Genomic DNA, 14,584 nt, shown 5'->3' on the forward strand with positions numbered 1-14,584 from the left:
TGCACGCTGCAACGACAAACCAGAGCTCACAAACACCTCCACGTCAGGGTCAATCAACCAGGTTTCGGAAAATTCAAAGAACGATCGACGTTTACCTGAAGGTGGGAAATTGGAGAAACCACAGAAAGTAAATTCGGGTAAAACGTTCGCATCGAGAAAGAGAGAGGTTTCTGCTGCTCACAAACCTGCACCGCACGGTGGACCCCTGAGTGGTAATGACCAAAAGTTTAAGCCTGGTTGGGCTGCTGCCAATACAGATGACAGCAAAGTTATTAAACAGAGGGCTGCAAGGAAGCCGATTAGCGCTTTGAGCAAATATGACCGAGATAACGTCCAAAAGACTGAGCTCGGTTTTGCCGATGTTGATAGACTTTCTAAGAACACCGAGAAAACTGTGGCCAGTTTTGGATGCCCAACAAGTCAGGCTGGATTAAATCACCAGGCACAGCAGCCTTCAGCCACCAAGAGCTTCAACATGGCATCAGTGCAAGTGCATCTCCCACTCTCGCTGAAGCACAACGGTAACAAACTGGAAGGACAGATGAAGAACCTGTCTGAAGATCAGAAGGCACTCGCTGTTTCGAGCAAACACGACAGAGACAATGACCAAAAGGCCGATCTTGGTTTGGGTGCGCTTGATGAGCTATCAGAATGGGATTCGCCCAGTGTCACCAGACATGATGACAAAGATGATATTAAACAGACGGAGACTGAGAAGCAACTTGGTATTTTGAGTAAACAGGACAGAGCTAATGGACAAAAGACTGATTTTGCTATCAAGACCTCAGCTGGGGCATCAGTGCCAGAACAAAAGACTGGGCTTGGTTTGAGTCCTGAAGATGAGCTATCAGACTGGGACTCACCCAGTGTCACCAGTCATGATGGTAAAGATGATACAGGCAGAGATTATGGACAAAGTACTGATGTGGATTTGGCTTTTTATAATCTACTACAGCCAGCAGACACCAAGAGCTCCACCAAGGCATCAGTGCAATCACCTCTCCCTCTCCAGCTGAGGCACAGTGGTAACGATGGTAACAAACAGGATGGACAGAGTGGGAAAGACACATTTGACATGAAGATGGTTGAGATGACCAACAGCGACAATCTGAAAAACCAGGTAAACACCCTGAAATCTGAGCTAGCTAAGATAACAACTCTGGCAGGGGTCGAAAACGAGGTTGAGTTTTGCCTGGCACCTCAAGCAGACACAAAGAAGTTGCGACATCAAGACAGACAGGAACACCAGCACCTGAGAGACGGATTCACCCACTCACAGCACTCAAACTGTGAAGAGAGGGTGAAACTGGTGGAGCAGAGAACTGAGGAGCTCACCAGTAAGGCTGCTGCGCTTGAAGACCAGATCCTCAAGTTGAAAGAAGAAAAGAAGGAAACGGAGTCTAAATTTAAGCAGCTTGCTGACTCGCTCAGGAAGATGTCAATAAAGGAAGCTCTTCTGGAGGTCAACGTACATGAGAAGGAGACTCAGCTTCTTAAAGATGGTGTTAAAGGAGTGCTAGAGGAGAGTAAAGACCACTATATGCAGCCCGAGAGACAAATAAACAGTCTGAAGAACAGTCCTGACGAAAGGGATAAGAATCCCCCCAACAAACAGCTCAAGGTCGCTGTGGAGAGGTGCGTGAAGAGTCAATCTGTGTTAGGGCTCCATCGGGCCCAGAGGGACAATCTGATGTCCAAGCTGCTCTCTGGCTGTGAAGAGAAGGTGCAAGTGGTGGAGGAAGGAAATAAGAAGCGCACCAGTAACTCATCTGACCTCCAGCACCAGCTCAAACAGTTGGAAGAAGAAAAGAACGAAACAGAGGCTAATCTAAGGCAACTGGCTGACTCGCTTGAAAAACTGCTGACCAGCGAAACTTCACTGGAGGCCAACACACATTATCACAATGACCTGGAAGAGGAGACTCGGTTCCTCAGAGACTCAGGTGGGCTTAAACAAATACAAGAAGAGAGTGAAGACCACTATGAGCAGTGTGAGAAAAGAGTGAACAGTCTGAAGAGCCATCCTGGAGAAAATCATAAATATACCATTATCAAACAGCTAAGGGAGGCCGTGGAGAGACTCAGGAAAAAGAAGGCTTCTGATGTCCATCACCAGATCTTCAGGATGGGCAAAGAAAAGATCGATACAGAGGCTAAACTATTCCAGCAAGCCGACTCAATCAGGATGCTGTCAATGAGCAACGCTCACAACAACTTGGAGGAGAAGACAACTCAACTCCTCAAACTCTTACACAGGACTAAAAGAACACTAGACAATGATGACCACTGTGTGCAGTCTGAGAGACAAATGACATGTCTGAAGAGCAGTCTGGAAGAAAGGGGTAAGAGTACCACCATGGCAGAGCTGGAGGACGGTGTGGAGGGGTTCAAGAAGAAGAAGAAGGCTGCTGACCTCCAAGATCAGATCTACAAGCTGGGCAAAGAAAAGAATGTAGCTGAGGTCAACACAACAAGCAATCACAGTGACCTGCAGGAGAGGACAACTCGGCTCCTCACACTCATTAACAGGACCAAAAGAATGCTAGACAGCAGAAACCATCATGTGCAGCCTGAGAGTCAAATTATAGTGGAGAAGAATACCACCATCCAACAGCTGAAGGACACCGTGGAGAGATTCAAGAAGGAGAGGTTGGGACTTGAAAAAGGAGAGCTAAAAATGAAAGCCGACAAGATAGCAAAGGAGTGGAACAGTCCAACGATGGACCTGAGCAGACACAGTCAGCCTGAGGGTGGAGTCAGAAGAATGAAAGATCTAGCAGAGAAGAAGTTGGAGAAGGCAGTGTCTTTCTGCAGCCAATTAGAGAACGCGAACAGGGAGATTAAGAATCAGCCGACCTCCCCAAAGAGCTCCCGCTTCTTTAGCGTCCAGCTGGAGAGGAGTAAAATGCAGCCGTATGACGACATGTTCCCCAACCACCTAAGGGCAGATAATCTGGTGCAGGTCAACCTGCAGTTCCAGACAGCTCATCAAAAAGCAGGGGATCAGGTCAAAGGGACGAGTAAGCCTCATGAGTTGGAAGAGAACATCCAAAGGCTAGAGAGGGAACTGGCCCGTGCCTGCTCCATGCAGTGTGACAGCCTTGAGCTGACGACAACAACACAGAGCTGAATGTTGCTCTGTGTGGACATCCATGACGCGATGGTGGTATTGGTATGAACCAGGAGACACTACGGAAGAGCTTTATTCTGACCAAATATGGCTTCCAGATATTTGACCCTTGTCTTAAATCCTCCATCTTCGACGGGTTTACACACAGACTCCTATTAATGTCTCTATTTTAAACAAAAGTAAATTGTTTGATGCTTGTAAACAGGGTACATTCACCTGGAAAGTGTCTAATAATACATGTCCATTACTAAATTAAGTTAAAGGGGAAATAAGTAGTTTATAGTGCCATCTAGAGGAGAGGCTGAAATTTACAACAAAGACCTGCTGCTCTGCTCACCCCCTCCCTTCCCTGAGCGCTACGGTATCCGCAGCTGGTCAAATTTCGTCCTCGTCGTCTTTCTCCGTGTCAGCAGATGAGGTTCGTGAGGTGAGGGAGAGGGCGAGCTACCGCGGCCGTAGCAGACGAAGCGGAGAGAGAGGAGGCGGGACTTCCGCTACAAGTAAAGAGACGCTTGATTTGTTCTCTCGCGTTTGTCCTTACAGGCTCCAGTAGAAACATGGTGTCTCGCTGCTAACAGTGGCTATGCAACCGCAGTCCGCGGTCATGTTATTTAACATGACTTTTTGAAACACTACGAAAATGAAACAAAAACTATTATACAGCGACTAGACAATGCAGGAGCACATAATATGTATAAAAAAGTGGATTTTGGGTTATATAAACCCATAAATACTATATATTGTACCTTTAAAGTATTGTTTTTTTTTGCAATATTCAAATAAGCTTCTTTAGGCTTTTTATTAAAAATGTTTTGCTCCATGTAACATAGAAATAATTTAAACTGAATGTTGTGGTGTCTGATGAAGAAATAAAGTTGTAGAATCAAAGTTGATGCATGGTTTATGTCTTTGCAAAGACAGAGAAAGAGAATCTCGAAAAATGTCGACAGATTAATGAAAACATAATTGTAAGGGGTAGCCCTATTTTCCTCACAATCATGATGCAAACATTTAAACCGCTTTTATTTTGAAAAGTGCAGACAGGAAGTGCTACATTGACAGGTGCTTGACTGTATCTGTCGCTGCGTTGTTGCTACTCAGCTAGCTCGTTAGCTAGCTTATCAACTTCAACCAGAAACACTTTTGACGCATTTGACAGCAAGACAGACTTCTTCTCAAGTTGGTATGTTTTCGATAAACACAACGACCTTGTCTTTTTACCCTCGTTAATATGTTTTGACTTATTTCTGACAACATTTAAAAGCCTTACGCGTTGTGTAGTTAAGCTAAACTTGCAATGCAGTTGAGTCAAATGCTGGCTGCTTTATGTCCCTCGAACGATTTATATCACGGTTGTGTGTATACGACATGTCAACGACTCTGGATGCGGTGTCTTTTTTTGTTTTGTACAATAATCTGTCTTTTTGCACAGTAAACGATAGGGAGATTAGCCAGGTGAAAAGCTTTAGCTTCCCCTCTGTTGCTAGGCAACAGAAGTCGCCCCCTGCATGTCTGAGGTAAAGCTTGTAATTACATTAGTGTGGCAAAATCACACATGGTCACTTGGTTGAATACAGTGGTATGTGAAGTACTACAAAACCACGATTGAAGCACAAATAAACAAAGTTTTTAGAAGTCAAAGTCATCTGTTAAAGTGATAAAAGTCTAAATATTTGTTATTTGACACTGAATGTACTTAACTATGAGCGTACAATACAAGTACTTTTGAAGCTTTTAAACTTTTGACAACTTACCTTTGTGCCTCTTAACCTTTGTGTCTTCTGTAAATTACCTTATATTATTATCATGTTTTTAATACTTTGCTCTCAGTATTTAGACTCTTCAATTGCATATAAAGCAGTTATGAGTTTTATTTATTTATTATTTGCTTTTGTTGTTGGGACGGTGGACAGGGATTATTTATTGTGGCTGTTTTTCTAAATTTAAACCATAAACAAGGTTTTGAAAACCTTAAGACCAGCTTCTCCAAACTTAATTTTACTGTCTATAATAAATAATAATCATACATTTTATTTGTAAGAACCTTTCAAACACTCAAGGTCACTTTGCATCTTAAAATGTCTTAAAAAAGGGGTCAAGGAGCTGAATATTTTTACGCCATTACCTTTCTTTTTACAATTATTACATTACATCATTAATTATAGCTTATTTGATTATATTGACAGTTTTTTTTAGGATGAATCAGCTGCTTTATTTTTCCTGTTTTCCCCCGTGTCTTGTTGGCTCTTGTAAGGGACTCCAAAAGGCAACATGCTGGTCCCCATATTCACTTTGAAGTTGAACCACAAGATCAACCCTCGCATGGTGACAATTGGGAAGTTTGACGGAGTCCACCCATGTCTTACTGCAGCCACACAGGCTGGAAAGGTGAGGGGGCAAAATATATGTGTTCTAACCTCCATCGTAATTAATTGCCCATATTTTGAAAAACTCCTCAACTTAAATATTTGACTATATTCTTTCCTACATATCTGCAAGATTTACTGTCACGCGTGTCGGCCTCTCATGCCCTCATCTCACTCCTCTTTCTCTTAAAAAAGGTCTTTATCCACAATCCTCATGCCCGTGGTCAGAGGCCTGTGGCTCACAGGCTGAGCCAGAGCACCCAGGACTCTGACATCTCGCTTCTCAACATCAACCAGGCAGTCAGCTGTTTGACTGCGGGAAAGCTCGGCCCAAACACTACAGGGGACACACTGTTAGTGGGATCCCAAACCAATCTCCTGGCCTATGATGTTCATGACAATGCTGACGTATTCTACAGAGAGGTAAACTGGGGGCGGGACTAACTGTGGTCTGATTCTATATATCGTGGAGAAAGGGGCAAACAGGGCTTTTGTAACATTTTAACTTCTATGTGTGCTCGCAGGTAACAGACGGGGCCAATGCCATGGTGTTGGGCAAACTTGGGGACATTGCTTCTCCACTCGCTATCATTGGAGGAAACTGTGCCTTGCAAGGTTTTGACTATGAAGGAAATGACCAATTCTGGACTGTGAGTACAGAGATGTCTTATACATAAAAGTCGTGTTTCATCAAGTCCATTTTAAGTGTGACTGATTAAAGTGTAATTATTCAACTTAATTACTATGATAGTGAACAGGTTTTTTGCTCTCAGGTCCACATAAGACAGTTTTACTCTCTCGAGCAGAATTAGTACGTTATCTGTCTACAACACATGATAACTGTTATTTGTCTCTGAAAACACCGCTTTTTGTGCCTCATGTTTTTGCTTATGAAACAATTTACTCGCCAAATACTGGACAGATTCTTGTTATCCACTTTTATTTTGTTAGGCAAAATTGCACAACTGCAATGATTCAATTATGCTGAGCTTTTCAGGCTCTGTGAGGAACAGCCATGATGAACTATGTTGTTTTTAGGTAACTGGAGATAATGTTCGATCTCTTGTGCTCTGTGACTTCACTGGAGACGGCAAAAATGAGGTAAGGCTCACTGGCCACTGTTCTGTCAGAACTGAATAAATTAGTTAAATTAAATTAAAGATTTGTTTATTCTCAATATTATAAATATTCATATTTTGCATTGTGTGTCCAGCTCCTGGTGGGATCTGAGGACTTTGATATCAGAGTGTTCAAAGAGGATGAGCTCGTCTCTGAGATGACTGAAAATGAGGTAAATGGGTCGACTAAAAATTGTTCTTTCACTAAATTTTTGACCAGAGAAATAATTAATGAGCATTGCACTTGTAGTGACGTGTGTTCTCTCCACCTTTCTCTCTTATAGACTGTAACGTCACTGTGCCATATGCATGACAGCAGGTTCGGCTACGCCCTTGCTAACGGGACTGTTGGAGTCTATGACCGCACTGCCCGTTACTGGAGGATCAAGGTACCACGGTGATGATGTTTTCCCCAAACATCATCAACATTGGGGCTCTCATCCAAGTAGCTTCTTCAGTTCTAACTGGTGGAAAAATGGTTTTCATTAATGTGTCCTCTAGTTGGTCAGAACTTAAGAAGCTTCTTGGTTGACTTCAACTTTACTCAAGCAAGTCCAGTTGCCTACAGCTAACTACTGATGTTATTAACTATATAGTTTACTCACTGGATGTAACTAAAGTCTCCATTTGCTGTATTATAATGTACTTTCTAATCCCACTCAGTCTAAGAATCACGCAATGAGCATCCACGCCTTCGATCTGAATGCTGATGGGGTTGTGGAGCTTATCACTGGATGGTCAAACGGAAAGGTCAGCACTAAGCTCATCTAAAAACACTCTCACACTACCGTTCAAAAGTTTGGGCTCACCTATATCATTTTTTTGTGTTTTCCATTAAAAGTCACACCTTTATTCATCAAAAGAGTTACAATGAATAGTAAATATAGTCAAGACATTGACAAGATTAGAAATAACGATTTTTCTTCTCTATACATCTATGTACATTCCATTGAAAACCAGACGTTTGCAGCTAGAATAGTCGTTTACCACATTAACAATGTATAGAGTGTATTTCTGATTCATTTAATGTTATAGTCGTTGTAAAAAGGTGTTTTTCCTTCAACAATAAGGACATTTCTAAGTAACCCCAAACTTTTCAACAGTAGTGTATGTTCATTACATTTCTGTGGATTCATCTTTACAGCTGTGTTCTCACGTTGTTTTGCAGATTGATGCACGCAGCGACCGCACAGGAGAGGTCATTTTCAAGGACAACCTCTCCTCTTCAGTGGCAGGAGTGGTGGAGGGGGACTACAGGTTGGACGGACAAAAGCAACTCATCTGCACGTCCATAGAAGGAGAGGGTACGTCGTGTCAGAGGACATATGGAGACTGCAAGGTCCTTTTAAAATCTAGACTATAGGATGTTTGATTTGATGTTGGTGTCTGTGTCCTGTAGTCCGTGGTTACCTGCCAGCCAGTAAGGACCTGAAAGGGAACCTGATGGACACCAGTGCTGAACAAGATCTCATCCGAGAGCTCAGCCATCGCAGACAGAATCTGCTACTTGAGCTACGGAACTATGAAGAGAATGCTAAGGTATATACATGTACACTACCGTTCAAAAGTTTGGGGGTCACTTAGAAATGTCCTTATTTTTGAAGGAGAAGCACTTTTTAAATTAATATAACATTAAATTAATCAGAAATACACTCTATACATTGTTAATGTGGTAAACGACTATTCTAGTTGCAAACGTCAGGAAATGATCCATTTGCCCTGGTGCACTTTGACAGTGAGCTGACTTTCTTCTCAAAAACATGAGGCACATTTGCGTTGTGCTCATGAATTTTAGCCTTTACGTTCCTTATCATGCATTACCATACCTGAAAAATCTTCTTCAGCTCCCACTATAGGAATACATACTTCCTACGGGCACTGCACTAGTTTTGAAAAAAAAAAAACATTATTCCTTATCTTGCCAATGTCTTAACTATATTTTCTATTGATTTCGCAACTCTTTTGATGACTAAAAGTGGATTTTAATGGAAAACACAAAAAAATTGTATAGGTGACCCCAAACTTTTGAACGGTAGTGTAAATGTATAAATATTGGGTCCATGTTATGATTTCCAATTTTGATCTAACCAGCCACGATGTACTAACCTCAGTAAAAACGATCACATTGTTTCAGGGTGTGTCAGAATCGAACAGTGGGGTGGGCGTAATACCAGCCAACACTCAGCTACAGACAGCACTGTCAGTGAAACCAGCTACGGAAGCCCAAAGGGCTCATGTAGAGCTCAGCATTTCAACACCAAATGGTAAAACTGCCCCGCCATCTATTCTAAAGTTGATTTAAGATTATGAGACATGTGAAGGAATGAGGAAATACTACTAATCCTTACTTCTCTCATTTATCCTGTACAGAGACGATCATTCGGGCGGTGCTCATCTTTGCAGAGGGAATATTTGAGGGCGAGAGTCATGTTGTCCACCCCAGTGTCCAAAACCTGTCCGGCTGTGTCAGAGTTCCCATCGTACCGCCAAAAGACATACCAGTGGACCTGCACATTAAAGCCTTTGTTGGAGGGAAAACTAGGTAGGACATGTGCAAGTCGTCTGATCTCATATAAATCATGACATTTTGGTTATTTACCTACACCACAAGGACATTAGTGTTTTGCTCTGTATGTGAGCAACATAGCTCAAAAAGTTTAGATATCTCCTACATACACTACCGTTCAAAAGATGGCTTCACTTAGGACTAAAGAGAAATCCCTTTCAGTTTTTAGGTGTTGACTCCACAGTGATTATATTCTAACATGTATAATATCTGAGGAGGAGAAAATCTGCATTTGCTTTACACGGCCTTTAATTAAAAATATGTGGGGATGTAGTGGGAGCAGTCGGGGAGCTGTAGCTGGGAATGAGTGATGAGCGGAAATTCTCATTTCTCAACTCCACTCTGAGGAAACAACAGTGCTCAGCTTTATGCAAATATCCTATTATTACTCTGTAAGCAGCAGCCAGATGAGAGTCACGCCTGTTTATCATAATTCAACTGGAAATAGAAAGGTTTAATTAAGGGACATAAACAAAAAAAGAGCAGATGTGTCATGACGTGATAGAAGAACACACCACCACAAGTACAAGTTCATGTGGAGCCAGATGGTGATGACACCTTGATGATATGGATTTATTTTGTCCTCTGCAGCACACAGTTCCACGTGTTCGAAATCACTCGTCACCTGCCTCGGTTCTCCATGTACGACATCAGTTTTGACTCCTCTGAAGCTCCGCCCAATGGAAGGGTCACCTTCAGCATCAGTGACCGACCTCAGCGGGTGAGACTGTCACAAACATGAAAGAGTGATCAGTACCACACAGTGATGACTTTAATTTGGTGCTTTCTTTGTGTGTGTGGGTGCAGGTGGTGATGTGGCTGAATCAGAACTTCCTGCTTCCAAAGGGAGTGGACAGTCCTGATGTGACCTTTAATACGTTAAGAGGAGGGGGACAATTGTCCATCAGCATGGCCAGCAATGGACAGGTACATGAAAACTGCATTTCCTTTCAACTGAAATTCCTCAGGTACATAATTCATTCCTTATTTGTCCAATCAGATCACTCTGAGAACGGATGACATTGACCTGGCAGGAGATCTGGTCCAATCACTGGCCTCCTTCCTGGCAATAGAGGACCTGTCGTCAGAAGCAGACTTCCCCGGATACTTTGAAGAGCTGCGCACTACACTCACTGAGGTCTGGCTTTTTTCGGACTGAGGTCTATAGACGTGTGTCTGTGTAAAAAGCTTTTATATAAAAAGAGAACAAATTATGTCTAGTTGGAGTTCAGAAAAAGTAGTTTTGCCACATTGCTGATGAGTCTCTAACTCCTAATATTATCTTGAAAAGAATACCTTTCCAAGAGATGTTTGTTTGAAAAATGGATTGCAACCTAATTTTGTGGATGTGTTATTTAAAGAAACTCCTGGTCGTGCATCTAAAGGAGTATACTGTATATAATACTGGGTGTTGAATGTCTCACTGTCAGGTGGATGACTTCCACTCCGTCCATCAGAAGTTAACTGCAGCTATGGCCGACCATTCCAACTACATCAGGAACATGCTGGTGCAAGCAGAGGACGCTCGCCTCATGTGTGACATGTGAGTTACAGCAACATTCACATTCATGCTGAACATCTGTGGAAAGGCATGTGTGTTCCTGTCTACTCCTGCCTTTTTTCTCATTAATTTTCAGGTTTCATATGATGGCATTTCAAAATGTCTGCTGTAAAAAAGACCAGCTGGGTTGCAAAAACGCCTAACTTGTGATTTCTTGCTTCTTTTTAGTATTATTATTTTTCATTGAATTATCTCCAGATCCATATAAGCAATGGAGACAGTTGGTCTCGTAGTGCTTGCAATGATGCTATAATTCTATGAGTCTTCCGTGAGTCTAACTTAAAGTAGCAGTGCCACTTTAAAGTAAACAATACAAAACCGGTATGGACCAGCGGAATAACTCAAGTTTGTGACTTCTGGGTAAAAATAGTTGGTATCAAAGACACAAAAGAGCATAAATAGTACAGTAGATCATGGTTATTGTTCATGATCATTTTGTGCACACACTGACTCTCCCCCCGTTTCTCTGCATCCTTCAGGACAGTTATGAAGAAGCGTTACAGAGAGTTGTACGATCTAAACCGGGATCTCATCAATGAGTATAAAATACGCTCGAACAACCACAATGCCCTGCTGGCCTGTCTCAAGTCTGTCAACCTGGCTATACAGCGGGCAGGTAGACTCCGAGGTAGGTGTGTGTGTGTGTGTGTGTGTGTGTGTGTGTGTGTGTGTGTGTGTGTGTGTGTGTGTGTGTGTGTGTGCGTTTTTGAAATTTTAGACAAACTTTGAAAAAAATACCCCTTTAAAAAATAAAAAATAAAAAAGATGAAAAGTTCTTTTGAAAAAATCATTTTTTGATATAAAAAAAAAAAATTGGACGAATTTTGAAAACAAATTAAATAAATGATTCTTTTTCTTTTTTTTACAAAAAAATACAATTTAAATTTTTGCTTTTTAAATTTTTTTATTAGATTTTTTTTTCTTATTCTTGGGTGAATTTTGAAAAAAAAAAAGAAGTAACAATTAAGATAAAAATTTGATAAAGCAGTTTGATCAATTATGTTTGTTTAAATCCTCTAATTACTTACAACTTTCCACACGATAAAACCTCCAGCCAATCAAATCTTCTTACACAAATATTGAAGCACAGCTGCATGTTAAATGCGTTTATTTTGGAACAGTAGTTTTTGTGAGACAGGGTGTTCCCATGTTCCATCACTGTAGCAACATTAGCGACTCTTACCATGCCAGTCACAGCTCAGGTAACATCCCAGTGTCACCTCATCAAGCTTTGAAGAGACACAATGGCAGCAAAAGACTTGAGGTTATTTAAAAAAAAATGACATTGTTAACAGTAGCTTTAAGAAAAAAAAGAGGTATTAATACAAATATCAGCAACAAACCGTGAGCAAAAAATGTTAAAGCAGCTCTGTCTTTGTCTCTGTCCGCTCGTCTCTTCAGTGGGAAAGCCTAAGAACCAAGTGATCTCCGCCTGCCGAGACGCCATCAAAAGCAATAACGTCAACTCGCTCTTCAGAATCATGAGAGCTGGCGCTGCATCCTCCTGAGGATGGAAACAGGGACGCCCACATTTGGAAAAATATCTTAATAAGCACAAGTGATGAAGACCAAAGCTGTGAACTTCAGAATAGCACCAACAGGGATACGCCTTGGACAAGACATATGTTTGGACTGGAAATGGGACATTGTTGTTGCCTTAATCCATCTTTTTCTTTCTTTTCAATGACTTCACTTTTACGCAACAGCCTCGCACAAACGTTGGCACCAGCTCCTTCACACTTGAAATTCTGCTTGCTTTGTAAAAGTAGGAAAGCTGACCACGGATGTAGTTTAACGGTTAAAACATGCGTCCATCTCAGTTGTTTTTGTGGAGTTCAGCTTAGTGACTAAATAAGGCACTTTAATGTAGGAGTCAGCAGGTAGGAGTGACTCGACTGTTTAGAGCGTGCTGCCGTTCTCATACAGGAAAGGAAAGTTACACTGACGTTTGCGCAACCGCGCAGAAAATGTTTAGGACAAGTTATCCCGACTGTGTTTCCTCAAAGGAATTGATCTGAGCGTAGACTCGGCTCGCACACAGTGATGTTTAGAGAAAGCACAGCTGGAGTGAGACACAGCAGTTTCCTCCCAGATGCGGCGGGTTGTGCCATTTGTCGTTCCCTCCGTTAGCTCTGAGAGACGGCTTGTTCTCTGCCTCCAGCTGTTGTGTATGTGTTCGTGTGGTGTTTTTAGCCAAAGAAAACGTTTTTTTAAACGAGTGAACGAATGAATGTCACAGAGGACCAATGCTGTGTGTCTAACCTGTTATCAGAACAGGGTTTGTAAATGTAATGTGTTTGTGATAGGAATGATTAAATTATGTGTTTTTCAAAAGGTGCGTGTGTCTAATTATCTTAACACAAATTATAATATACTCTCAATTTCACAATAATAATGATAAAGACATCGTCTCTTTTCTTTTCCATCCTCCCTGTTTGCTGTGCTGGCATCTGCCTGCTCATTAAACCACGTGGTCAACTAAAAAAATGAAGAAGACTATGCTGCATTCAAGTACTTTTTGGAGGCTCGTTTTTTTTTTTACCGTTTTCCCACTGAATTCATTCAATGGTTCTTGAAGTGGCTGACCAGAGAATCTTCATTTTTGAACCCCTTTAATGAGTTTGTTGTCACCACTTACTATCACAAATTCACATTTTCCAGATTTCATATCTGCTTTAATCCACAGAAATCCCTAGTTTTTCAGTGGGCTGTCGATAATAAATATAATATTATACATTTATGAACAGTAAATGTATGGGCTGCTCCTTTCAAATCAATGTTTCTTTATAATAATAATATATGTATGGTACTCAAAGTGCTTCACATAAAATACAAATCAAAACAATAAATTAGTAGAGATATAAAAACACAATAAAACAGTAAAGAAAACCAAAAAATTAGATAAAATTAGAAAATGTATAGTTAACTGAGGGAAATTGTCAGACAGAATTGCTACATTCTAAATAAATTTATTTTGGGTTTACTTTTAAAGGTCAGTGATAGAACGCAAATTAAGTGGTAACTTTTTTTTTAAATTTATTTTTACAGAGATTATGAACAAATTAAGTAGCGATAATATATATTTTTAATGGAAATTCTCTGGAGGTTTGGTCTAGTTTTACCTGAGCCCCCTAACTATCTGGAAACTCCCCACATGCTAGCTGCTTGGTTAAATGCTAGTGTAAAAACAATATTGCCATGTTCTGTGCATTGTTTGTTTGTTTGCTGTTACAAAACATGTGTGACTTTGTTCTGCCTGCCGAGCTATACAATGTCTGCAAGGTACTCAAAGTGCTTCACATAAATAATAAAGAGTAAAAAACACTCAATGCCCCTAAACTCTCCGGAAACGCCTCTGTTTCACATGCTAGCTGCGTATTCATACGCTAGCTTATGTGTAAATACAAAATCGACATGTTCTGCGCATTTTGTTTTGCTGATAATGCGAGTATGTATAAACTTTGAGAAGTACACTGACTCCAACCAAGTAGTCTATTGCACCCGTAAAAACCCTATATTTGCTTGTAATCACCAGAGAACTTTGTGACGTATGTGGTTTTTCCCACAGCACTTGAATGCTTCATGAGCGCAGACGCTTGTGTGGAATCTCACAGGCTGTTTTACCGTCACGGACATAAAAGCTCAGCGTCTCTTGTTGGTCTTTTTCTCACTGGATCTTTTGTATTATTGTTAATAATTATTATTATTAGTATTATTATTTAAAAAGAAACGTTTCTAAGTCTGCACTTCTGTTGGTGTGTTCCAGCACAGAGGGAACACAGTGGAGCACAGAGTGTTCGCTGCAGCTGCACAGATGTTTTCACTTTGACCTCCTCCTCCTCC

At 41.1% G+C, this 14,584-nt stretch overlaps 1 protein-coding gene across 2 annotated transcripts; it reads left to right on the forward strand.

The window, feature by feature from the left end:
- Positions 1-5,401: 5,401 nt before the first annotated feature.
- Positions 5,402-12,473, forward strand: bbs2 (Bardet-Biedl syndrome 2; the record flags this gene model as incomplete). 2 transcript variants are annotated; one of them, XM_083894127.1, is made up of 17 exons in its annotated part: positions 5,402-5,518; positions 5,692-5,919; positions 6,021-6,146; positions 6,535-6,597; positions 6,710-6,787; positions 6,899-7,003; positions 7,278-7,364; positions 7,783-7,918; positions 8,014-8,163; positions 8,726-8,878; positions 8,985-9,156; positions 9,772-9,901; positions 9,988-10,107; positions 10,181-10,318; positions 10,611-10,723; positions 11,221-11,369; positions 12,143-12,473. In XM_083894127.1, the coding sequence occupies 17 exons, from the start codon at positions 5,402-5,404 to the stop codon at positions 12,247-12,249; spliced, it is 2,172 nt and encodes a 723-aa protein (XP_083750253.1). In that variant the 3' UTR covers positions 12,250-12,473. The 2 variants fall into 2 exon arrangements, with proteins under 2 accessions (XP_083750253.1, XP_083750254.1); XM_083894128.1 differs by having other exon boundaries at positions 8,014-8,153; positions 8,749-8,878.
- Positions 12,474-14,584: the final 2,111 nt, after the last annotated feature.

This window comes from Microchirus variegatus (assembly GCF_963457635.1).
Source record: "Microchirus variegatus genome assembly, chromosome: 8".
In the NCBI taxonomy this organism is placed as follows: Eukaryota; Metazoa; Chordata; class Actinopteri; order Pleuronectiformes; family Soleidae; genus Microchirus; species Microchirus variegatus.